The 26,931-nt window shown below is 36.3% G+C and overlaps 2 protein-coding genes across 7 annotated transcripts in view; one reads left to right on the plus strand and one right to left on the minus strand.

Moving 5' to 3' along the window:
* Positions 1-6,065: 6,065 nt before the first annotated feature.
* LOC129236256 (G-protein-signaling modulator 2) lies at positions 6,066-9,347 on the minus strand. The gene is made up of 3 exons (XM_054870525.1): positions 8,403-9,347; positions 7,760-8,346; positions 6,066-7,609 (listed from the first exon to the last, which is right to left on the minus strand). Exons 1-3 carry the CDS (start codon positions 9,067-9,069, stop codon positions 6,803-6,805), a joined length of 2,061 nt encoding a protein of 686 aa, XP_054726500.1. The 5' UTR covers positions 9,070-9,347; the 3' UTR covers positions 6,066-6,802.
* A 774-nt stretch (positions 9,348-10,121) lies between these two features.
* Positions 10,122-26,931, plus strand: part of LOC129236257 (serine/threonine-protein phosphatase 2A 56 kDa regulatory subunit epsilon isoform) — a 30,533-nt gene continuing 13,723 nt past the window's right edge. The window contains exons 1-5 of one of the 6 annotated variants that reach the window (XM_054870527.1): positions 10,122-10,469; positions 10,597-10,804; positions 23,207-23,384; positions 23,446-23,799; positions 23,876-24,583. In XM_054870527.1, the coding sequence (XP_054726502.1) occupies positions 24,445-24,583 (139 nt within the window). In that variant the 5' untranslated portion in view covers positions 10,122-10,469; positions 10,597-10,804; positions 23,207-23,384; positions 23,446-23,799; positions 23,876-24,444. Of the gene's footprint in view, positions 10,805-21,623; positions 21,710-21,733; positions 21,756-23,206; positions 23,385-23,445; positions 23,800-23,875; positions 24,584-26,931 lie in introns of those variants that run through there. The other 5 variants (XM_054870526.1, XM_054870528.1, XR_008581647.1 and 2 more) reach the window with 5 other exon arrangements.

The raw sequence follows: 26,931 nt of genomic DNA on the forward strand, positions 1-26,931 counted from the left end.
TAACTTCCAAATAATATTCTTTATTTACCGTAGAACCATTTGGAATGAATTCCGGGTGCACAACACCATGATAATCAAAGAAAGCGAGTAGCATAGCTTTCACTTTTGACCGACTTTGACGTTGTTTTTTGGGGTTTCGGCTCATGTGGATAACGCCATTCAGCCGCCTGCTGACTGGTTTGCATCTCAAACTAATATACCCACGTCTAAGCACTTGTTATGTTGCGCTGGATAAACGTTGGGTCCCGAAATCACTTACTAAAGCATGTCTTCAGCTACCTTCTTCCGATGAATTTTTTGAAAGAAATTCAACTCTCTTGGAACGAGTCGAACAGCCACGCGTCTCATGTCCAAGTGATGGTGTAAAATGTTGCAATTTGATTCGTGAGACACGCTAAGGTCACGAGCGAACGCCCTCAAACTTAAATGATGGTTTACCAGCACCATTTCCTTGACTTTGTCAACGTTTTCATCCGTTGAAGACGTTGATGGGCGACCAGATCGAAGCAAATCTTCCACGACTTCTCGGCCCTCTGCAAAAGCCTTATACCACTCGTCGACCCATGTTTTTGATAAAGCACATAGGCTTTCTGCAACATTTTCAACGATTCTCTATAGTGAAATTCGCAGAGCACACCTGCTGCTTGAGTGATATAATTAAATGCCTAAAACAAGCTAATTGACAGATCACGCTCAAGCTCTGCGACACTATAGAGGACAGTTGTTCCAACATTCTAGCAAAAAAAAAAATGTAGACATATGTGTAACGCGCACTTTATAAATGAACAATTCCCGATATTTTTTGACAGAATGCAGATTATCGCAATTCCGTCTCAATGGTTTATATGCAGATCTGGTTTTTGGCAAAAAAAATCACTTTCTCGGATGAGGTTCGACTAAATATTGATGCATCCTCCTACTTGCCATACAAGCGATTAAGCGCTCGATTTTGTGAAGAAGAAATTTGATGACTATCGATCATGCGACACATCATGGACAACCATCTATGCAGCATTCAAGTCCTTATTTATTTGAATGCACAGGTTTAACCAATGCTAGATTAAAAGACAAACTGCATGCCTTTTTGTAGACGTGTACTGTCAAAAAAAAAAACACATAAAATTCGACTTTTCACATATGTATGTATCTATTTTTTTTTTGGAGGATGGTTCCATGTGTAGAAGTCCACGCAAGTGGGGAAAGTTACTGATAGCTGGTTGTGCGTTGGGTTTGGGACCCGCCACTTAAAAATCGCCCCCAATGAAAAGTGTAAAAAAGCCTCGGATGAGACCTCCCTATACTGATGACGACCCCTGCAAACGAACTAAGGATTATGATTTGAGGGCATGCACCTGGAATGTCCGGTCCCTTAATGGGGAAGGTGCCTCTGCCCGGCTGGTTGATGTCCTCGTGAGAGTACAGGCTGACATCACTGCCATCCAAGAGATGCGATGGACGGGGCAAGGAAAGAAAACAATAGGACCTTGCGACGTCTACTACAGCTGCCATGTAAAGGAGCGCAAATTCGGTGTCGGATTTGTTGTGGGAGAGAGACTTCGTCGCCAAGTACTGTCGTTCACTCCGGTGGACGAGCGTCTCGCAACAATCCGCATAAAAGCCCGTTTTTTCAACATATCGCTAATTTGCGCCCACGCCCCGACGGAAGAGAAGGACGATGCGACCAAAGATTCCTTCTATGAGCGCCTGGAACGTTCCTATGAGCACTGCCCCCGCCACGACATAAAAATCGTGCTTGGCGACTTCAACGCCAGGGTGGGCAAGGAGGGAATTTTTGGTCAGACAGTCGGAAAATTCAGCCTGCACAACGAAACATCCGGCAACGGACAGAGGCTGATCGACTTCGCCGGGGCCCGAAACATGGTAGTCTGTAGCACCAGATTCCAGCATAAGAAGATTCACCAAGCCACCTGGCTGTCTCCTGATCGAAAAACACGAAACCAGATCGATCATGTTGTGATAGATGGAAGACACGCTTCTAGTGTATTAGATGTACGTACGATCCGAGGACCCAACATCGACTCGGATCACTACCTTGTTGCAGCCAAACTGCGCACCCGCCTCTGTGCAGCAAAAAACGTGCATCTATCTACGCAACGAATGTTCGACATCGAAAAGCTGCAAGCACAACAGACAGCCAGAAGATTCGCCACTCGACTCTCACTCCTGCTCTCAGAGACCACTGCCCAACAAACCGGCATGCACGAGCAATGGAGCAACATTTCTCGTTCTCTACGTACCGCCGCCGAAGAAGAAATCGGATTCCGGCGAGCCCGAAAAAACAATTGGTACGACGAGGAATGTCATGCTGCCGCAGAAAGAAAGGATGCCGCCTATAGAGCCACGCTGCGATCGGGCGCAACGCGAGCCATGTGGGATCGCTACAGAGAGCTGAAAAAGGAAGAGAGACGTATTATCCGAAAGAAGAAACGAGAGGCCGAAATACGTGAGTGCGAAGAGCTTGAGATGCTGGCCAACAGGAACAACGCCCGAAAATTCTACCAGAAAGTTCGGCGGCTTACAGAAGGTTTCAAGACCGGGGCGTTTTCCTGTAAGAACAAAGACGGCGATCTGGTGACTGACGTACAGAGCAATCTTAAATTATGAAGGGAACACTTCTCGAACCTGTTAAACGGTGACAGCTGCGTATGTCATAGAGAATGTGAAGATCCCGATACCCCAATCGTTGACGACGGAATTGTCCTTCCGTTACCCGACCATGACGAGGTGAGAATAGCAATATCACGGCTAAAGAACAACAAAGCCGCGGGCGCCGACGGACTGCCGGCTGAGCTATTCAAACATGGCGGCGAGGAGCTGATAAGGTGCATGCATCAGCTCCTATGCAAAATATGGTCGGATGAAAGCATGCCTGCCGATTGGAATTGAAGTGTGCTCTGCCCAATCCATAAGAAGGGCGATCCTGCAATCTGTGCCAATTACCGCGGGATTAGTCTCTAAATATCGCCTATAAGGTTCTAGCGAGCGCATTGTGTGAAAGGCTGAAGCCCACCGTCAACCAACTGATTGGACCTTATCAGTGTGGCTTCAGACCTGGAAAGTCCACCATCGACCAAATATTCTCAATACGCCAAATCTTGGAAAAGACCCATGAAAGGAGAATCGACACACACCATCTTTTCGTCGACTTCAAAGCTGCATTCGACAGTACGGAAAGGAGTTACCTGTATGCCGCGATGTCTGAATTTGGTATCCCCGCAAAACTAATACGGCTATGTAAGATGACGTTGCTCAACACCAGCAGCGCCGTCAGAATTGGGAAGGACCTCTCCGAGCCGTTTGATACCAAACGAGGTTTCAGACAGGGTGACTCGCTGTCGTGTGACTTCTTTAACCTGATGTTGGAGAGCATCGTACGAGCCGCAGAACTTAATCGCTCAGGCACAATATTTTATAAGGGCGTACAATTGTTGGCGTATGCCGATGATATCGATATCATCGGCCTTAACAACCGCGCTGTTAGTTCTGCCTTCTCCAAACTGGATAAAGAGGCAAAGCGAATGGGTTTGGTGGTGAACGAGGACAAAACGAAGTACCTCCTGTCTTCAAACAAACAGTCGGCGCACTCGCGTATCGGCACCCACGTCACTGTAGACAGTTATAATTTCGAGGTTGTAAAAGACTTCGTTTATTTAGGAACCAGCATTAACACCGATAACAATGTCAGCCTTGAAATCCAACGTAGAATCTCTCTTGCCAACAAGTGCTACTTTGGACTAAGTAGGCAACTGAGCAGTAAAGTCCTCTCTCGACGAACAAAACTAACACTCTACAAGACTCTCATCATGCCCGTCCTAACGTATGGCGCAGAAGCTTGGACGATGACAACATCCGATGAAGCGACGCTTGGAGTGTTCGAGAGAAAGATTCTGCGTAAGATTTTTGGACCTTTGCACGTTGGCAACGGCGAATATCGCAGACGATGGAACGATGAGCTGTATGAGCTCTACGACGACATAGACATAGCGCAGCGAATAAAGATCCAGCGGCTTCGTTGGCTGGGTCATGTCGTCCGAATGGATACAAACGCTCCGGCTTTGAAAGTATTCGATGCGGTACCAGCTGGTGGTAGCAGAGGAAGAGGGCGGCCTCCTCTGCGTTGGAAAGATCAGGTGGAGAAGGACTTGGCTTCACTTGGTGTGTCCAACTGGCGCCGGTTAGCACGAGAAAGAAACGACTGGCGCGCTTTGTTAAATTCGGCCAAAATCGCGTAAGCGGTTATAGCGCCAATTAAGAAGAAGAAGATCTATTTTTTTTGCATATTAATAGTTTAAATGCAACCTTTGGTAAGGGAGTGTAAAAATTGAATGTCACAAGTGAGCAAACCTTTAATAATTCAATCAGGCATCTATATAAAATAATTTATGAAAATTATATAATGAGTTATATGCGTATAATGCCTTATATGTGGACAGGGCAGTTGTTAAAGTTTTCCGGCCATCTTTCAGGCAGCATCATAATCCCACGTTCATAAAACCATTTTTATCATTCAAGGAGTTTTGTAAAGATCGAAACTAAAAGTAATCAGATGGTGCAAGCTCAGGACTATATGGTGAATGTGGCAAAACATCCCAACCCAACTCCAATAATTTTTGCCGAGTGGCCAAAGATGTGTGTGTCCTTGCATTGTCATAATGGAGTACACTACATTTTCGATTCATCAATTCGGACCGCTTTTCTTTAACTGCATTGTTTAATTTCGTTAGTTGTTCAATATAGACATCAGAATTGATCGTTCGGTTGGGTGGTAAGAGTTCAAAGTAGCCAATTGATTTGTAATCGCACCAAACTGATAACAAAACCTTAATTTGATGAATATCAGCTTTTGATGTTGTTTGAGTTGGTTCACCTGGCCTGCTCCACGATCTTTTCCGCTTGATATTGACAATCCATTGTTCATCGCCAGTTATCAGTCGTTTTAAAAATTGATAATTTTCTTTACGTTTCTTTAGCAAATCGCAGCTGTTAATGCCTTTCTTTCAGTTCGTGAGGAGCCCATGTATCGAGTTTTTGAACACAGTCAAGTTGTTCTAAGTGATTCAAGTATGTGATACATGAAGCTTCTCTGCAATCGCACGTGTTGTATCGTGACGATCCGAATCGATTATTGCTTTGATTAGGACGTCATCAACTTCAACTGGACGACTAGAGCGTTTTTCATCTTTGAGTGAAAAATCACCAGAACGAAATTTGAAGTAGTATATATAGACAGTTCTTATTAGATAAAATAATATTTATTTAGGTTTAGTAAATTTATATTACATTAATTTGGCTTTTTAGTATACAAATCTCGTCAATCATTTTGAGAGTTTGCTAAACACATATGTTTTGTTTCTGTTTTTTTTTTGTTTTTGTAAAAATTCTTAATAGTACTGACAATGTTTTGTTTAAAATGCTTCATAAAATGGTAGTCAATTTGCAAACATGTGACACAGCTTTGTAAATCTTATCTTTGCTGCAGAATGTTTTTTGTTTTACTTTATACTGAGTCAGAATTATATATGTATGTATGTTTTGGACATACATATTTCAATCTTTTTTCATAATACTTAATGAATTTCAACATGCTTATGTGTATGTAATATCATATCCTTATATCCACTGATATATGTATGTATAGAAATGTTATGTATGAATATTTTTAGCGGCTGTAATTGTGCCAATGTATTGTGAAATAAGATTTATTAAATCTGATTTAATTTTTGCAAACTTGTGCAAGTTAAATTCTAAATATTTATTATATGCATGAGAAAAGGATTCGTGCGTATGAATATTCGGGCATGACTGTGGCATATACTGCGGAAAATATATTTTTAAATATCCTCCCTCCGAATTGTTTTGGTGAATGGCTTCCGAAATCAAGAGATGCAGGGCTGTCGGCAAACGAAATAAGTGAAAACTCCGGAGACAGTCTGCCCAGCACACAGTCACTTCAGCACTATTACCCAAAAAATTATGGAGAATTTTTTTGTTTCCAAAATGACAGCAAAAATGCGGCAAACGCGGTAAAAATAGGTCAAGAGATTGAGGGTTATCTAAATACATCTTCACAAAGCGCCTATTGTGATTGTATGTGTATGTATTTTATGACGATTAAAATGGTTAATAGGGAACGCCTTTATAAAAATTATAAATTGATTCATACCATTTTTTACATTCAATTCAACCTCTTTGCATTTCTTTTTTAATTCGGAGCTGTGACTATTCTTGTGCGCGTCATCCTTCCCAATGACATCAACTTAATCGGAGCCATAGGAAGCACATGAGAATTATTACCAGGATGGATATGGTTGATTGTGTAAGCAAATTAGGAAAAATGACAATATATCAAAATTACGTTACTTTTATATAAAAAAATTGAGGCTCCAACAAGAAAATTAGTTTCTGTAAATTGAGGTTGAAAATACTTTTGTAAAATTAAGTGGCACTTAAAGCGAAGAAACACTGTCATCCTATTTCACAAATAGTTCACAATCCATGAGAATATAATATAATCTGTATACAAAAGATTAGACAACTGAATACGTAGCTCATTTAATGCTGCTCTAATTTCGGCGAATTAAAAAATGTAAACTTGCAAGTTGCAAGTATTAAAAACCGAATTGGTAAAATTGAAAATTTACAATTATACTCATTTGTCGTGGGCTTAGTCTTTCTAATATCCATGACAAAATTACACTGATGAATAATAAATTAAGTAAAATCGGACACATATTTTTAGATGTAATTTTCAAATACGTGCAAATACATACATACAGCAAAATTACTTTGCATTCGGATTACTAGCATTGCTAGCAGAATTTGCGCCTGTAGCACCCGCTGCCGCTCCATTGCCTGTGTTGCGTTGTGGATAGCCTCCAAAACCAGGTATTGCGGCTCTCTGATCTTCCATGCGTCCACTTTGTACCTTCATGATCAATGAGAAAAAGTCCTCATCGGGTACGGTCCTACCACCAGTGCTGCCATTTGCGCCCCCATTGCGATCACCAACTGAGGCGTTAGCTTGTGGTGGTGCCTCAGCGTCCATTGTGATGTTGGCACGTGGCAGTTCAGAGCGCTGTTCCTCCAAGCGTGAACCCTGACAGCGCATTAACATTTCCAAAAAGGCATCATCTGGTTGTTGAGTAGTTGTAGCACTACGTGCCAACTGGCCATGCCCAAGATTACTGCCTGAGATAGGACCAGAAGCGGTATTTGAATTATTAGACGATTTAATACCAGAAGTAGCGCCGCCATCGGTGCTACTGCCGCTGGCCAAAGAGTTTTGTTGCACCAATGGCTTACGTGTAACACCCGAACTTGATATGACAGATGATGATACTTCTCCTAATGGTAATGTCGTATTTGGTGGATTTTTAGCAATTTTAATTGAGCAACGTTGGTCATCCATACGTTTAGACTGAGAACGGGATAAAAGTTCAAAGAAATCTTCATCCTGCACTTTGGCTTTCGAAGCAACTCCCTTTTGATTGTGTTTTTCGTCTTGAGCATTTATTTGGTCTGCACGTTTTCCATCAGGAGTAATTTTTATTAAATCTAATTGTTCCATACTTTGGCGTCTTACTCGTACCTATAAAATTTCAAAAAAAAAAAAAAATGTATTCGTATCCAAATATTTCTTGAAGTATTTTCATTATTAATATTAGTTTGATCGTATAATAAATAAAATAAATATTTTGCACTTGCCTGGTTACTTTTATATAAAAAGGAATGTACCTACCATACGACTTTGACTGCTTCCTGAACTATCAGATCGTTGAACGATACCAGCTGAAATATCCGATGCAATAGAACGTTCTTCGCAGTCAATCGGCGAAGCTGGTAGCCCGAGCAGTTTGCGTAGGTCAGAAATATTTACCCTAGCTGTACTTTCGCCAACCGGATCCTGTAATTCTATGGCCAGATTAAGATGAGCTTCGGCATACAGGAGTGCTTTTTCGTGATTTCCTATAGCCGAGTGTGCATTGCCAAGAGACCAGCAAGCGCGTGCTTCTCCAACACGATCACCCAATTCTTGAGCTATAGCGAGATGGCGATAATGGTAGTCAATAGCTGTTGAAAATTCACGAAGCAAAGTATATGTATTTCCGAGACTGTAACAAGCTTGCGCCTCTACTTCACGTTCTCCAAGCTCCATGGCTAATGCCAACGTACGTTTGTAATGCTCTGCCGCTTCTTCAAATTGGCCCAGAAAGATATGCGAGTTACCTAAGTTACTGTTTGCACGACGTTCAGCAGAGCGGTCACCAAATTCGCGTGCAATACATAGTCTCTCTTGATGATGTTCGATAGCCTTTTGAAAATTACCTGTAAAAAAAGGGTCCTTAAGCAAAAATCTACAATTTATGCCAATATTTGCTTACCCAGCAAGTAATAAGTATTGCCTAAATTTCCACAAGCTCTGCCTTGTGCACCGCGATCACCTAATTCCCTCATCAGCTTTAGATTCTCTTGATAAAACTCAACTGCTTTACTTAGAGCTTCACGTACATCATCGCCGTAGTCACCAGGATTTCCTTGACCCATATGTTTGCCTTTAGCATGATAGACGTTTCCCAAATTATAGAGAGCGCGACCTTCTGATAGCTTGTCTCCTAGCTGGCGTGCCAATGTAAGATGGCGATCGCAGCAAATGGCAGCTTCATTAAAACGTCCCATGACTTTTAAAGTGTTGCCCAAATTTCCCGACGACTTGGCCTCGCCCAATTTGTCATTCATAGTGCGTGCAAGTGTGAGATCAAGTTTGTGGTATTGCATGGCTTTGGTATAATCACCTAAATAAAAGTAAGCGTTCCCCAGCTGAGAATAGATGGCGGACAAAGTGCGCAGGTCGTTGGTGCCAGCCTGAATGGCTGCTTGAAAGAACGCCACACCTGCGCGGCAATCACCCGCTTTGCACAATCTTTCACCTTCTAAAGCCAGCTCTAAACACATGCTTGAGCTCCCATCTGAAGTACCAGCACCTTGCTCTACATTGCCGCCACCGCCCGAGCTAGACACATTTTCTGCAGAAGCTGATAATGAGGACATGGCACGTCCTTGTAACTTTTCACTTAGCTTGAGGTGTAATACAGTTTATGTATGAATTAGTTTGTATCCGTGTTTATTTTGAAGTGTTAACTATTATCATCATTTGCGTATTAGACGTGCTTTTTTGGACAATATCGTTTAATATAATGATGGAATTGTTTTGTTCAAGGCTTTTAATATCACTTCTATTAAAAATTTACTAAGCAATTATTCATGGCCAGTGGTGTACTAAACTGTGTTCTTTGGTGGATTTACAGGGTTGCATTTCTAGTTTAATATTATATACAAAAAAACATTACAAAGCAGTTGCGTTATATCCTAACACCTCATAGTATAGCAGAATTCTAATAAGCAATCTTTAAAGTGCTTAAACAAATATGTATCAGCTCTTATTGGACTTAAATCAACATTTATTGCGCATTATGCTGGCCACCTTATTTTAATTGGCATTATTTCACCAGAAAATGGCCGCCTAAATAGCTCAAAATATTAACGAAACCCACCATAGAATTGTCTCATTCCGTACAAACAGGGTTGGGTTTTTCGATGCAATTGTACTTTTTTTCCAAACACAATATCATTTGGAAAGTACTTAAGTAAGGCGAAGACAATTTTGATACAATTCTTCTGATAGCATTATTCTATGTTGTAAATATTTTAATCAGCTTAATATAATTAAAAGCATTTGTTGTGTTATTAAGTTTATTCTTTGAGAAAAAAAAAGAATTTTTCAAAGCCAAAGGGCCTTGTGATTATAATATATGAATTAGAAAAGCAAGTAATTGTTTAAATATGTGAAAAGACGCTACCGCGATGAAGAAATTATCTTTCGATTGACCAACTAATTTTTACTCATATCTAAAAGTGTGTGGTTTTTAAATAAAAATAATAATAATTAGCAAATAAAGATAATACTAATTCAGAAAACAAGAATTTAGTACAATTTGATAGCAAAAAGTTCAATTCGTAACGGCATTGGTACCATTTAAAAAATTTCATTCCAACCCTGTTCAAAAATGACGAAAGTAGCTCAATGTATTCCATTTCTGATTCAGAGTGAACGAAAGAAAAATTTTTTACAAGCGATCAAAGGCGCTGTCCGCGATTTTGTGTAAATTCCTACAATTAAAAGTAACAAAGTTTAATAGAAAAGTATAATAATAGTGAAACTAGTTGCTTGAATCATTTTGCTATATGTATTTTATGAAAATTGGGGAATTTGCCCGAGAATATCGCATGTGAAAGGCGAGTGTAAGCAGCCTAAAAATTGTGCTAACGAGGAGAAAAATGCGAACAAATTTTAACGGGAAGAAAAAGGTTTGTTCGGTCTTCTCCACGGCATTGTTTTTGCTGTCGTTAGCGACGTCGGCAGCAGAGGTGGTGTCGCTTTCGATTCTGTCGTGAGTGCAAAGAATTTGTAAAAATCAAAGAAAACGAAATTATAGAATTATAAAGCGAAAAACAAACTGATGTAGATAATAAGTGACTAAAAAATATCTTTTGGGAAAATATAAATCCGTACCACAGGTAAAAACAATCGGCTAATATTAAAAAGCAATAGTCGTCACCATCAGCGCCGCTTAACATATTGCTCGGGCGTTTTGACATTTGATGACATTTGCGCAGCAAAAGCGAACGGTTGGGCATTGCTGAAAGTGTAGTTGTGGTTGAAGTAAAGCGAGCAACGAGGAATCGGCGAAAAAGGATAAAATCAATCGTTTTCTTTGGCAAACAGGTAATATTTAATAGGGAAAAGTCAAAAATTAAGTCGATAATCAAATTAGTTGTATACATTTTTTAATCAATCATTGGAACTATTTGTGTGTGTGTGCTTTAGAAATTCGGCGAGAAAATTACTGAACTCCGCTCAATAAACCCGGTCGGTGGTGTTTAGAACATGTAACTATCTACTTAGTGGGCCATGTGGGAAAATTGTCAACGTTGGTACCAATCGATGCGTATTGACCCCAGTTTTAACAATCTGAAGGAGCGAAATTATTTGTTTTTACCGTTCAAAAGTTATTAACAAAAATCTTTAATAATACTGCCCCTTTCTATCACTTTTTACCAGAAAGTAAATAGACTTAAGGGTCAAACTTCACTTCTTTATATATGTATATCCTGCAATATAAAGTAATTGACCCTCTATCACTTTATAAAACATTCAATATTCGCTCCCTTTCAATAGAATGGCTCTACTATACATAATTTGGTTAATTTTTTGTTCAGCACTCAAACTTTTTATACATACTAATAATACACATATTTAAATTATTGCCAATATTTACCGAATTCTTTGGGTAGATACAGTTAAAATATATTTATTGCCATGTGTAAAGAAAAAATAATCTTTGACCTCTAACATTATTTACTTTCATGTATTTAGTCATAGAAACGAGCAGCATTATAAAAGTGGTTTTGTTAATAACTTTTAAGATTATTAATACTCGGGTCAATACGCATCTATTAAGATTCACTAAGGTCAGAAATTCCACACATTTGATTTTGTCATTTATAAAATCATAAAATATCTCTAGGACGCTGTTTTACTGTCGGTATCTTGCCGGATATATAAGACCCTCTGGTCCATCGGTTCTGAGATATTGATTTACTGTAAAGATGTACAGTCTTGTTTAAGTATATCTGCGTGCAAGAAACATATTGAACTAGAGAAGTCAATAGGAATTACTCACCACATTCCGAAAGGTCCATCCGAAATGTGCATGCTGGTCGTTGAAGAGTCTCACGTACAGCCAGTTATTAATATAAAAAAGCAGTCAATGAAAAAAGGGGCTAGTTGAAATCGCAAATGAATATAAAGATAAGACATTTTAGCCTGGAATTACTGGAAGAATCCCCACTCCCACCAAAATAATTGTACGTCATATGCCTCATATTCTCCCAACCCCGCCAGAGTTCTACCTTGACAAACCTTGCAAAACAGAATAAACGAGGTATTTCAAGATAGGATTGCTCACAAAATATTAAATTATAGACAAAACTATATTTTGTGTGTTTAAATGAAATGTGTGAGTAATTTTATAGCTTTCAAATATAATTCTGTTAAGTTTTTATTAGATAAATTTTTGTGCGAATAATTTGTCCGCTTCTACGCATATGTCTCCCCGACATTAAGTAGATAACTAGGGAGAAGATGTATAACCCTAATCTATATGTCTATCGTTGAATCACACTTCATATATTGTTCAACTATCTTCTTCACGATGAGAAGCACATATATTGATAAACTGTAAAAAATGCAAAAAAGAACTATAAAGTTTATTGTGAATAAGAATAACTATACATTAAACGAAGAGATCGGAAGAGAGAGGAAGACTTCCGCACTATGTGAGTGACAATCTGCGATATTTTAATGAAACACATCCATTTACACAATAATAATAGAAACCAAGACTGTCTTTCCAAGTCCAAGTTTGTGACGTCAGCTCAAAAAATAAACAAACATAAAGAATAGTAAGAATAAGTTAAATTGAGTGGAAAACTAGGAATGTGGAATAAAACGTGCACACATGCATCTGCGCGTATGTACGTTAGAGTGGCGTCAGCACAGAAATTAAATTAACCTTTGATTTTGCAGTGCTTAAACCATTGTACAAAAATTCAATAAAAACACTCTTCTTCTTCATATTTTTTGACAGGGTGCCTGGTGTGAGTTTGACAGACAGGCAAGTGTGTGATGGTCTGAATTTTTGTGGTAACATTAAAATAATAGGAAAAAATGCAAAATAATAACTTTGACTAGGAAATTTTACAATAACAATTATTTTGAATATATTTCTTAGCTATATTAATGTTTTTTTTTTATTGAAAATTATCTGAATAATTTTTTAGACTTTTTGATACGATTTCCTATGAAAATTAATCATTTTTTGTGCAACCATGTTACATAAAAGAGCGTTGGAATGAGATGATCTCAGCTGTGGGCAACTTTGACAGTCAGCTGAGAGTGTTTTTACTTCTGGATCTGTAAATGGTTTAAAAACAAGGTGAATCTATTGGTGGTGTGGGTGGACCAGCTGATTCGCTTTTTTTTCTTCCGTCGTCGACATACGGATGATCATACAATGGAATTTCAAAAGGTCATTCCATTAGCACCATCGTCGCATACTTCTAGCTCCAACTTCTGGTCGGCGGTGCAACACATTTGTCCTTTTCTTTTTTCTATTCTACTTTCTTTTGTTGAGACAATTCTAATGTTCCATACGGTGTTGGATGGGTTCTACCACCTATAATGAATGCTCTTTGGCTTAAATAGGAATATAACTTTAGACATTTGTTCGTTTTTTATTATTATTAGGGAAGAAAGCTGTTAAATTTGATATTTACGGATATTGTGTGGTGTAGGAAAATAGCTCCGCAATCGTATGCTATTCAGAAGTTGTCTTCATATGGCTATGCCACTAAACATCGCATCACCAAACGTGTTTGGGCACTTCCGTGACTTGGTCTCTACATACGCCCACAGGTGCTTATCCGAGTTAAAATGATGCTGAATGAATTAAAATTGTAGTGTGATAGGCGGTTGTTTCGCGGATTAGTGAACAGCTGATTTGTTTATTGGATAGTTTCTTAGTAAAAGATGGACCGCAGTTAACAAATACGGTTATTAGCTGCCTTGATACTAAGAAATATTTATTTACTTAACACTAGAACTACGAACCGGTCAAAATGACCGGTTGGAACATTTATTTCCCATTTCCTCCTAAATATTCCAATTACATTTTTTTCGATAATGTTATGATTTTTATTAAATTTGTGTATAGAATAATATTATAGATTATTTTGTTCGTATGCTTCCAATTTTCAGAGTTAACTATGTGTTATACCTAAATATACGAACCGGTCATTTTGATCGGTCATAAAAATATCATTAATACTTTTTGTATATTCTTGAAATATTCTTTTTGAATATGGAAAATTCCCGGAATTCAAAGATTTTGCGTTTTCCATATATTATGCGAAAATTTGTATAACTGTAATATGGTATATACAGTTATACTAAATCCGTAATTTGAATACAATTTCTACAGTCAGTCTGTAACCCCTATACTGATAAGTTATCATAAATCGTAGCATATAAACATTTCAATTTAGTATTCTTACTTACCGTGTATAGTTGCAAATGACAATAAATTGAATATTTTTAATATTTCTTTATAATCTCACATTATTCTTGCATGCATTGTAAGTGGTTTCTGATTGAATATTTTTTTCATTATTAGAAAGGGAAATAAAATTATTGTTTTCAGTTAGAAGTTATTACCCTGAAAATGGCGTCACATTCGAAAAAAACAAAATTTCTTGAAGATATAACAAATATATGCGAAGATATATCCGAAGTTGTCTGCAAATCAACAAATATTTCAGCGGTCCAGTTTGATAAAGAGAAAGTCTATGTATCCAGTGATAGTGAAGAGGAGAACATACTCAAGGTATGTAAAAGAAAAAGTGTAAGATTTCCATCCTATTCCGATGAGAGTGAAGATCAGCAAACTGAAATTGCTAATGGAACTATTTGGAATGAAATCAAAGCTGGATCCTATCCCGGGAGAAAACCAAAACATACCATTTTCAAACAAAAAGTAGGACCTACAGGATATGCAAAAAAAAAAAATTGTAAAGAATGTTGTGAGTAGTGCTTTCTCATTACTAATTAATCGTGATATTATACATCATATCATAACATGCACAAAACAAGAAGGTTTACGAGTTACTGGTGAAGAATTGGATTTATCAGAAGAAAAATTCAACGCTTTTCTGGCCACTTTATTTGCGCGTGGCGCTTATGAAGCCAAGAACTTAAAATTATCTTATTTATGTTTTTTATGTTATGTAATTACAATAAATGAATAAAATATGTTTCTTTTGCTTGAAAATTTAATTATCTTATGAATTTTTAGTTTTATTTCTAAATTTCTACTGTTTTGTGTAGTTAAACAAAAAAACCGGTCAAAATGACCGGTTAGTTGAAATAGGTATATGGTAAATCTTCGTAGTTCTAGTGTTAAAAAATCTTAAATTGCAATTTCTCAAACTGCTCGGAGAATCAAAACAATTAATGTAATTTCGAACGAGTTAGAGCAAACTATCATTGCATCTAGTCTTTCTAGTTCCTCTCTTTAAAAGTTTCATTATTTTCGTCAATGCTGCCATCAAAAATTTCCCTATTCCGCTTAAATTATGAGAAGTCGATTTGTCAATCCGCATTAATTGTACTTAATTCCTCAGATAATTCTGAATTGAGTATTAAATTCCAATTACCGTCACGCACTGTCTAGGTTATAACATAAGTCCTCAGAGAGTTTGCGACCAAAATTATCCCATGTTGTTGTTGTTGTAGCATCATAAACATTTTCCATACTTACATAAGATGAATGCTGCTAGAGTGACAGTCCTTGGCCGGATATAAATCCGGGTCGTTTCGGTAACGTAGAACCGACTGTCGTGGAAACGGTCCCATCGAGAACTGTTATTAAAAACAATTGATTCGATGAGCAATTCTGTGTAAGAATTAGGGAAAAGAATGACTCAAAGCTCTAAAGAAAGGAGGAAGCTGGTTAATCAAAGTTTTAGGGACAAAAAAATTTTTACCTCGATCTTGACAATTCCTTTTATATTTAATTTTTTTCATACGCCTGGTCGTTTAAATCCTAATATTAATTTTTTCACACATATACACATTTGCTTCAGCGATACCTTCGGTCTTATGAAATCTACAATTTGCACTATTGTTTTTATTCTGCAATTGCCAGGTTTATTTTCCATTATACCCGCACTGAGAAAACACTACTTATCTTGGAAAAATGTTAAACTGAAAACGAAATTATTAAGATACTGTATGTTTGCAATTTTTGCATGAGTTAAAATATAGTCGAATGTGTGTATGCGTGACATACAGGCAGTGAACCTTGAGATCGAGCCCCATATATAACAACAAAACGGTAGAACAAGATTTTTCTAGTAGCAAGCGTCTCCAGGGAGGCAAAGGCAAACATCTGAGCGATTTCCTGCGGTGGAAAAGCTTCTCATAAAAACCATCTGCTGTTATGCCAATGTACAGTGGTGGCCAAATGATATGCAGCTATTGCCCTATTATACATATTTAGAATTATTGCATATTTAAGTTGAATTTTGTAAAATGTAGATTGAAATGATTGTAATTAAACCAAATCCAGCCTTATAGAAACAAATAATTAATTTTTTTATATAGCATAGGAAATAATTCGAAATTATACAAAAGATATAAAATCATTAATTATCTAAGCATAAGTTTATTAGATTTGTGATGGCAAGAGACAAGAAAGAGGTGATTGCAGATTTTAAAGAAGGAATGACACAAAAAAGCATTTCTTCAAAATACATATATAATAATATATAAAAAGTACGATTCCGAGATTAATTACTAAGTTCCTTAAAACAAGGAAAGTGTTTACGGCTAACCAATGCAGTTCCAAACAAAACCCGTTCCCACGACAGTCGGTTTTACGTAACCGGAAGCATCTGGATTTATAATCCAGCCAGCAGCATACCCCGTATACAGTGGTGGCCTTATAATTAGAAACGATGTGCTAAGAAAAATAAAATCACTGTGCATATTTTTGGAAGACGTGCACTGTGAATTATGAGCACTGTTATTCTTAGAATAGGCGATGAACATTGTAGTTAGAAAAACACGTTGATATTTGATGGTTGATTTCTGAAAAAATTCACATTGTTTCTCTGAATGTGTTTCTTGGCTGGCCACATAATTAGAAACGCGCAGTTTTTTCTTAAATTTTCTATATTTATCTTGGAGTTAGTGTTAAAGTAAGTATACTGAAAAAATCCATAGATTAGCTTTTGTAATTTTAGTTCATCTCAATTGTTAGAATGGGTAAGAAAAAGTCATGCTCCCCGAAATTGAGGGAGTTAATTGTTCAGTGTTACAAAAAGGAAAAAATTGCAATGTCGGCTATCGCACAAAGGTTTGGCTGCTCCAAAAAAATGGTATTCGGAGCAATTCATTTGTACAAAAAAACGAGGAACTTTGAAACGCCAGCCAGGAAGCCTAGGACTCGAAAAACAACTCCAGCGGATGATAGGCATATTTGTAGGACCAGCAAGAGCAACCCTTTTATGTCTTCGCATGATATAAAAGCCGAAGTTGCAGAGCAATTAAACGTAGAAGTCTCCGCTCGGACGATAAGAAGGCGCTTACAAGAGGCGGGACTACGTGGGTGCATCGCACAAAACAAAACCGCATGTGTCAAAAAAAAATATTATGAAGTGGTTACGATTTGCTAAGGAAATGCTCAAAAAAGATTCAAGATTCTGGAATAGAGTTCTCTGGAGTGACGAATCGAAATTCAATTTATTCCAATCTGATGGAAAAACATATGTGAGGCATCCTCCAGGCAAAGCTTTGAACCCCAGGTATACTGTGAAAACAGTGAAACACGGTGGCGGATCTATTATGGTCTGGGGAGCATTTTCTTGGCGTGGCCTGGGCCCAATTGTGCGCATTGACGGAATCATGGACCAACATCAATATAAAAGCATTCTGGAAAGTGTAATGGAACCATATTCCTTTGAGAACATGCCGGTTCACTACATTTTCCAGCATGACAATGGTCCAAAGTGCACTTCACGGTTAGTAAAGCGTTGGCTTTTGGATCAAAATATTGATGTTTTGGACTGGCCACCGCAAAGTTCTGATCTGAACCCAATTGAGAACTTATGGGCAATTGTGAAACAAGATCTCAAGGACAAGAGCCCGAGAAATAATAATGAATTGTTTCAATTGGTGCAGCGAAGCTGGGAGAGCATATCTGTTGAAAGATGCCAAAAATTTAATACGAAGCTTGCCGAGAAGACTCCAAAATGTTATAAAAAATAAGGGTTACCCCACAAAATATTAAAGTTATGCTAATTTTGTTGAACTTTTTGAAGATATTTTTAAGTTTTCCCTGTCGTTTCTAATTATTTGACCAAAATGAATTTGTGTTTAGTATTAAGTTTATTTTTTTTTTTTAGGATTGTAGTAATGGTGAACAGTTTTTATGTTAAACTGAAAGACTATTTGTTTTTGTATTATTTCTAATAAAAAAAAATTATGTGGCGAAATAAATTTTAAAATTGTATTAGTAAAATCAAATGCTGCTATCTCGTTTCTAATTATAAGGCCACCACTGTATGTATGGGGAATGTTTATGCTGCGTCAACAACAACAACAACTACTACGCTAAAAAAGTTAAAGGACTAGACAGAATAGTACCTAGATAGTGCAACAGGCGGAAACATCTCGAGATTAAACCGTCACAAATCTTTAAAGAAATTTGCAAATGACATCCATTACGAGGTTGCCGTCCAGCATAAAAAACTTAAAATGTCTTAAATCGCATCTGGATTGGTCAGTTAGCAAATGGAAAACTGTTCTCTTCACTGATGAGTCTACATTTAATTTAATAGGCAGCGGTGGAATGTGTTATGTGCGAAGGTCAGTTGATAAATTATCCTCGTTATTGTCAGAAAATGTAAAACACAAACGTAAGATTTTAGGTTGCTGTTCAGCCAGCGGAGTTGAGTTATTATATAAAATAAAGGAATTATGCACCAATATCAGCACACAAATATTTTAGAGACTATTATGTTGCCATATGCGGTGTGGGAAACGTGGTTGGTCTCCCAACAGAATAATGTCCCGAGACACACGGATAAGTCTTTTAAATCATGGTTTAGCGCCAAAAATGTATATGAAATGGAATGACCACCACTACTTCGGTTTCAACCCGTATCAGAACTTTTAGATAATAGCGAATAGATACTAGTAGCGTAAAAAATGGCGAAACTTTCTTTAATAGACTCCAAAAGGCCTGGCAATATTCCGATGAAAACCACCGATAATTTAATTGCATCAAAACCAGGAAAAAAGTAGTGATAAAAACAATGGTATTGCTAAAAAGTTTTAGTTTAACATAAATTGCATATTGTTTTAAAAAAGTTGTATTTTTTTTGTCCACACATGTTTAAGTTGGTATAAAAAATTTAATTATTTGCTTCTCTAAGGATATGGAGTTTGATTACTTTGAAAACATTATGTAAAAGTACCCGCACCAAACTAAAATTATTATATTTTCAATAAAAAATAACTGGCGCGTACACTTCTGTTAGGTGTTTGGCCGAACTCTTCCTCCTATTTGTGGCGTGCGTCTTGAAATTGGTCCTCAAATGGAGGGATCTACAGTTTTAAGCCGACACCGAACGGCACATATTTTTTAATGAGGAGATTTTTCATAGCAGAGATACACTCGGAAAGATCGCCTGTCTGACGGCCGCTATTAGAACAAAATGTTTTTTCATTTTGGTTTTTCATTCCCAGAGGTTCGAATCTATGTACTCCGAATGGTAGTTACACACGAACCATTCGCTACGGTGGTCTTAACAACATTCTACAAAATTTAACAAAAAAAAGTGATCCTAAAATATGGCAATAGTTGTATTTGATTTGACCACCTCTGCATTTTCGAATTTCACTGTAAAAACATATCAGTCTTTTCGAATTACTTGTCATCGCTGTCTTATCATTTCGTAGTTTTTCAACCCAATTTTCATCAATTACCGTTCCATTTGCATGCTCGATGCAACGATCCGATTTGCTTGCTGCTATTTTGAAAACGAAATCAAGGTGCCCAAATCGGAAAACGGGACAAAGTCAAAATGAAATATGACAGATGTTAAGTCTCATTTTGTAGCAGGCGTAGAATGTGCGCGCATGTTATGTTGTTGTAGCAGCATAAACATTCCCCTTACTTACATACGGGAAATGCTGCTGGAGTGACAGTCCTTGGCCGGATATAAATCCGGGTCGTTTGGGTAACGTAGAACCGACTGTCGTGGAAACGACATGTTATAGATCCATATGTATGTACATACATACATATATATAGTTTCGCAACGTTGTGATAGTTTGAATTTTTCAAATTCATATCCTACCTGACTTTCTGCTTCTAAATATATAGCCACAGTTCTTATAGTGTCTTCCTTTCTTGAAAAAAGTTTACCTCATTATATGCCGACATTACGCAAACATTGCCAAAGGCCCTTGAAAATGTTGCGTATTTCCTATGAGATTAGCATTCGAAAAATTCAACACCCACAAATTATATCTCTCATTTCCCGTACATCTTTTTGACGAACTTGTGCATATTATTGCTAGAAATAAAATACCATTAGCTGTAGATCTTTCTCGCATTTTTTTTTTAACTCCTGTATTTTGAAGAAATTGCTGCTAACAATTCTTGGTCGGATATAAACTTGTGTAATCCTAAATTCGTATGATAATCTGAAGGTATTGTAATTTTTAATTATTGCAATTTGTCCTTAGAGAAGAAAATATCTTTGAAGCCTTCATAGATATATTACATAAAAATGTACAAGTTATATCACTAATTAATTTTAGTGGCCATAAAATTTACTTCGTTATATGTTTTTTGTTTTTTAAATTTTGATAAAAGTTTTGATGCAATTAATGCGTCGCTTACATCTGTAAATTTTGTATTTCTAGTCCGTGTTTTATTTGGAGAAAAAAAGCATTTACTGAAACGGTTTTTGTTGTTGTTGTAACAGCATGAACATTTCCCACACGTGTTAGAGGAATGTGGCTGGAGTGAGAGTCCTTGGCTGAATATAAATCCGTGTCCTTCCGGTATCGTAGAACCGACTGCTGTGGGAACAAGGGTCGAGGGACAACCGGTATTTAAGTATTAATTAAAATTTGCCACATTTTCAAATAGATGAATTTTGAAGTAGAAATAAATATTTGAAATTATTTAATGATTTTAACTATTTATGAGTTCAGAATAAACACTAAAAAGGGCACAAGGTATTAACAATTTTTTGATGTTTTAATTTTCAAAAAGGCACTAAATCTAGTACTTAAAGTACAAAGTTGGCAACTATGCGTAATATTGTCAAGAATTGGTGCCGACAAATGAAATAGCACAGAAAGCAAACATTGAATGAACGAATGTAGTGTATGGGAAGCGTGTGAAACTATTATAAGTGACGAGTAAATGTTAACGAGTAAATGAGAATACTAGCTGAAATTTAGTTGTGAGAAATTTAGTAACAAAGCGCGAATACGAAAATTCTGATAGTTTCATAATGCCGGAGAATTGAATGGATTACATTTTGAATTAATTTTTATTCATATCATTAAATGCAAAATTCTTTAGAGAATTTCTTATATATAAATTTGTTTAAAGATACATTTTCCAATTTACATATGTATATGAAATATATGCTATGTTTTCACTGCAGGGTGTATGCCAGTCGTGTGTGACACGAAGTAATCGTATTCTATCCTATCCTTGTGCTATTTCTAAATTTTAAAGTTCTTTGGATTGTGAAGAAATTTATATAGGCCTCTGGCAGCATTGTTTTGAAGTCTCAAATGAACGAGTGGAAAAGGAAATTGCAACTAAAAATATTTAGTTTCTGTTTGTACATTTGTGCAAATTACCGAAGGCATTGACGGTTGTAAATGTAGAAGAAAAAAATTGACAAACGAGCGAACAGGCCACATAACACATGTACGGAACGAAAAATTAAATTGGTTCTTTTATCGTTGTCGTCATTGTCGGTAAAACAGTGAAGAGCAAATGTCTTTTATATATAATAGAGAAAATGTATAGTAAAATATATATATAGTTTATTTTTCAGTTTAACGATTTAAAATAATTTAACATTTATCTGTGCAATTAACGGGAAAAGTGTTGACTTTTTTATCAAACATTCCAAAGGACTGAATAAAGTGAAAAATAGAATTTAATTAAAGGGGCTTACAAAAAATGAAGTCTACAAATTTAACATTATCACAACGATTTTAAGTTGAAAAAGCAAGTGAACACAGTTCGTAATGAATATAAAAGTTAAATATTTATTAAAATAGTTTTTCCGCTGCTTAACTTGAGTTTAATTATTTTTAGATTATTGATTATGTAGCATTTTTTCATGTTTCTACGTCTTTCGTTCCATCGTTTTACTTTCATTCGTGAGGACGTATCTTGTGCAGGCACGTGTATTGGTGTTCGTGAATGTGTATTTACCTGCCAGTATGTGTACGTGATTTATTTCGAATGAAAGATATTAAAATTTCTTACAAAAAATATAATATTAAAAATAAGTTAAAATGGCATGACATCAAATACGAAGAGTTGTATTCGGAATTCAATAAACTGTCATTTTGAAAAATGTATTTTATAAAGATGTGCAATTTACCTTCGGAGTCTCCTATATGTTTTAATCGGCATGCATACATACATATGTAAATATTATATGGTTGTGCTCAAATTTATTTTAAATCTCTTTAATTGACAAATGTCAAAAGTTATTTTGTTTATGCAATATGGGTTTCAAGCTGTGACATTTCCTTGACGAAAATCACTGAATTATAAAGTAAAAAATGCGATTTCGCGAGCAAAACATCCATATATATAAGTTGGTACAGTCCACTGTGACGTATTTCACATAAAAAACTGGTTAAAATTTGTAAGTCTCCGCAACAAGGTAAACGAATTACTTATTTGTATTTTCGTTGAATGTGATATTACTACAGTAAATACGTGAATGTATGCTAATTTCTTTATACTTTCCTTTCAAGTAAACAAACTCTGAGGTCCAGTTTTAAATTTTAAAGATGTGAGTGCGTGCGGTGTGTCTTCATGTGTGGACCTATTAACTAAAATTATATTCTATGATAAAAAAAGAAAAAACTTTATCTTATACATTCCTTTGTTTGGCTCATGCAGATAATATATTTTAATACCCACGAATGTGCAAAAAAAACAAAAAGTTAAATTTTTCTGAATGTTCTGAAAGTGGAAGAAAAAAGTGGGCATATAATTTAGATAATTACCTACTATTATTTAAAAATGATTGTCAAAACATTCGCTTATAAATTATAAAGTAAATATGACAAAACTACAACTTTTTCCAGTCTGGATTTTAACGTTCTTAGCTATATTTTCTACTAATCATCTGGAACTACTTATTCCACTTTTATTAAGAAATACTTTTTACACGGCTGAATCAAATTGCATCATTTAATTTTCTTGTTTTTATTTTTTTTTAATTTCAGTGAGCTGTGATGAAAAATATTATTGTAATGGTTTCCATCGCTCTGTTTAGCTAAAAAGGACATCGATTTTGTTCTCCGGTCCGCTAACATAATATACAATGTCGACAATAAAGTTGTGTTGACCTTGCAAATTTCAATACCACAGGACACACGGGCAGTTCAATCCTGTTACTACTAAGTAAGTTAAAGAAAACCATAAGTTAACAGCGAATAGATAAAATAATACATAACTATTCTAGGTAAGCGTGTGTCCGAGCAAGAAACAATTTGGCAGACAGACAATTCCAAACACAGGCATTGCATATAAACTACACAGTAAAACACATAACTTAAAATATTCAAATAACCAACACAATAAATTAGTATAAAGCTTCAATAGAACTGCATTCAATGTGCCATTTCATCTGGAGATAAGGTTCACACTATTCCCAACATTTAATATATGTATATTTAACGTAGACGCTTAAGTAAAGTATTAGATACCAAAAAGAAAAGGATACGCAACAGAAGAATTCCCTCCACTAAGCAGCGTCAAATAACAAAATTATAACAAGCGCAGTTGTCTAAATAATTGTATTCGCACCACTATTAAGGTAACATTTGCCGAATAATTAATTTTAAATATTAGCCTAACATTTGTTTTTTTTTTTATTTATTTGTTATGTTTAGATAATCTCTGTCTTATTTAATATACTTATCCATAACTAAAGCTTACAGTTTGTGCACTACACTATTCAAAATTGGTTGAAAACTACTCTCCAGAACTCGAATTTATAAGATTTGAGAGCGTTAGAAAATTAAAACTCAACGAATTATAGTTCAAAGAAAAGAGTTAATGGTGATTATTGAATAACTGGATGCTTACACTTAGTGAAAGGAACATAATTCATCTTAAACAAGCGGGATTCACAATAAAGAAGAAAGTTATTTGATATAAATATATACATATGTGTAAAATTATATTTATCTAAGAGGGGCCATCAAATCGGCTTGGAACTAACTTAAATTAAGCATCCTGAAGTACATCGCTCTGAAGTACATGTACATGGAGTAATTGGATGCATTGATAATCACGTCTCCATAGAAAGCGTCAATATCTACAAAATAGCCAGTGGTGGCATCATTCAGAAAATTCTACTAGCCTTTTTTGATTCAGTTTTGCCAGATATAAATATTTGTAGAACAGATTCGCAAGAGGACATAAGAAGTACAGCTAAAAATAAATACAAAGCCGGAAAATGTCATCGGGAACATTTGTTGATCGAATTGATCCATTTGCCAAACGCTCATTAAAGAAAAAGAGTAAAAAAAGTCAGGGTTCCTCGCGTTATAGAAATTCTCAGGATGTGGAGCTTCAACAGCTGCCGCCGTTAAAAGGTAAATATAACAAAATATGTAGTGGAAGTTTTCCGCAAGATCGCCGTAACAAATGTTTTTTATAAATTATAACATATGTATATCATGGCCACGTTATACGTGTGCAAATTACATATCTGCCTTTTTATCAAAGAATATTCAACATTTAAATATTTACATTTAGTGACTTATTCAATTCTAAATTTCACTTGTTCTACGACTTATCCGATAATTTAGTAAGTTTTGTTGATTTGTCTATTGCGTGTCGTTTAAGCAAAAAATTCAACTCATATGTGTTTAAATTGATAGGTATATTTCTTCTTATTAAGACATACGCTTAATCCAGTTTAATAAGGGAGCTGGGTCTGTATGGAGTACTGTGATGAGTGGAGGGCACAAAAGGCCATGAGATCGAAGTGCAAATCTCAAATCAATCTATGTCTATTAAGAAAACGTTTAAAACTTTTAATCGCTAATCCAAATCATATCAAGCAAACTGTTCTCTAAACATGAGATTGTTTGATTAAGGTTTAATATTCATTTTGACTCGCTATTCTTGCCATCGAATGACTATTCGTTGCAAATAGAAGGTACAGAAATAACACTATTTTATGCTACAATAAGCATTTGCGAGTTACAATTTAGCCGGAAGTCAAATTATTGTGATACTCGTGCGCACTTATGCGTAAAGGTATTATAATTTAGTTCACATAACGGTTGTATTTTACATGATAAAGGAATCGAAATAGAAACCATGGTTACCAAAAAGTTCAGAACGACGATAGCTCGATAACCACGTTCACCTACCATATAACGGTAGTATACCAAAAAAAAAAAATAAATAAACGATAGCTTGAGCAAAAATGAACATATTTTAATAAAGCGTTCGATAACCACATCCACCTTCTATATAACGGTAACTTTCCACAAAAAAAAAATCTCGAGCAAAAGTTAATATCTTTCAATAAATAGTTCGATAACCACGTCCACCTCCCATATAACGGTAATTTTCCAAAGAAATTTAAATTAAAGCAAAATTACTGCAATTCGGTAAAATTTATAAAGCCATAAAAATATTTTTTTTTTCTGTTTTGATAAATGCATGTCTCGATTATGACTTCAGATAAAATTTTCGTCCGTTCCTTGTGATACCACTGAAACTATCCTAACCTTACTCTACTTGGTTTTCTCTAAAACATTGTGTGGCCTTTAAAAAGCTGGCTTTACTAGCTAGTTTGAGATTCGCAATTTTGTCCAGAAAAGAGAGGCAGAACAGTCTCAACCGTCTTCTACACAGAGCCATGTATCCGCATAGAAGGTGTCCCACTGTCCCTTCCTCTTCTATATCCTGACAGCTTCTACTATAGCCATTAATAGCCCTAATCTACTGGCATGTTCTCCTATTAAACGCCTGACGTTACAAGCTATAACTCATGGTTTTTGTTGGTGTAGCAGCATAAGCCCCATGCATGTACGGGGAATGCTGTTGGAGTGACAGACCTGGACCGGATATAAATCCGGGTCGTTCCGGTAACGTAGAAACCACTGTCGTGGGAACGATAACTCTCATGGTCTATGAGTGAGTTAGCTTGATTCCAAAAATTAACAGCCAATCCAAATTAAATTTCATTGCGGTCCGAAAGACGGTAGTGGTAATTTAAAGGCCAAATTTCAAATTTTCTAAATACAGCACTTGAATTTTAAAATCATTAGATTCTGAGTGTCATAGTTCGGAACTGTGACATAAAAACCCTGAACAAACGTAAATATTACCCAGATCATGTAGCCAAAATGTTTTTTCCCAAGTTTTGCGTTACAATAATATACTATTTTTCAAGTTCACAAGGTCTTGCGGCAAATGAGCGGGTTAGTTCCGAAATTAAAATAAACAAAAACAAATTTGCATATTAAGCAATAATTTTTCCCTTTCTATTGCCACCACATAAAAATACTATTGTATAATTGAGGTCAAGCTGCAACTAAGGTAAAAGTCGATGACATACCAATTCCGATGGTCAACAACCTTAAAATATTGGGAGTCCCCGATACAACACCTACACGACGAGGCCCATATGCTGCCTGTGAAGGAGCATAACAAACTGCTCAGTTTCTGCTAGGATGTTGCCGTAGGCCTCACCCATGCAGACACCTGCTTGAGCCTGAGCCACCTCTCAGGCACGTCAGGAGGCACTTCCTCAATTACGCGGACGAGATTCAAGACAAAACAGACAGACAGCTACTGGATACGACAGTGTACAGAGAGAGACCATAAACGATATTCATCGGGAGCCCATTCCCACATTCCTAAGCTCCCGACCCCCGAATGCCATTATCGGAGTCCAACCACCACCCATCGCAGACGAAGAGCT

This window comes from Anastrepha obliqua, chromosome 1 (assembly GCF_027943255.1).
Source record: "Anastrepha obliqua isolate idAnaObli1 chromosome 1, idAnaObli1_1.0, whole genome shotgun sequence".
NCBI lineage: Eukaryota > Metazoa > Arthropoda > Insecta > Diptera > Tephritidae > Anastrepha > Anastrepha obliqua.

Excerpts from the sequence above, each read along its gene's own strand:
- LOC129236256 (XM_054870525.1), bottom strand. The coding sequence starts at position 9,069 with ATGTCCTCATTATCAGCTTCTGCAGAAAATGTGTCTAGCTCGGGCGGT. Across the intron at positions 8,347-8,402 it reads CAATACTTATTACTTGCTGG|GTAATTTTCAAAAGGCTATC; the intron begins GTAAGCAAATAT and ends CTTTTTTTACAG. Across the intron at positions 7,610-7,759 it reads GAAGCAGTCAAAGTCGTATG|GTACGAGTAAGACGCCAAAG; the intron begins GTAGGTACATTC and ends GAAATTTTATAG.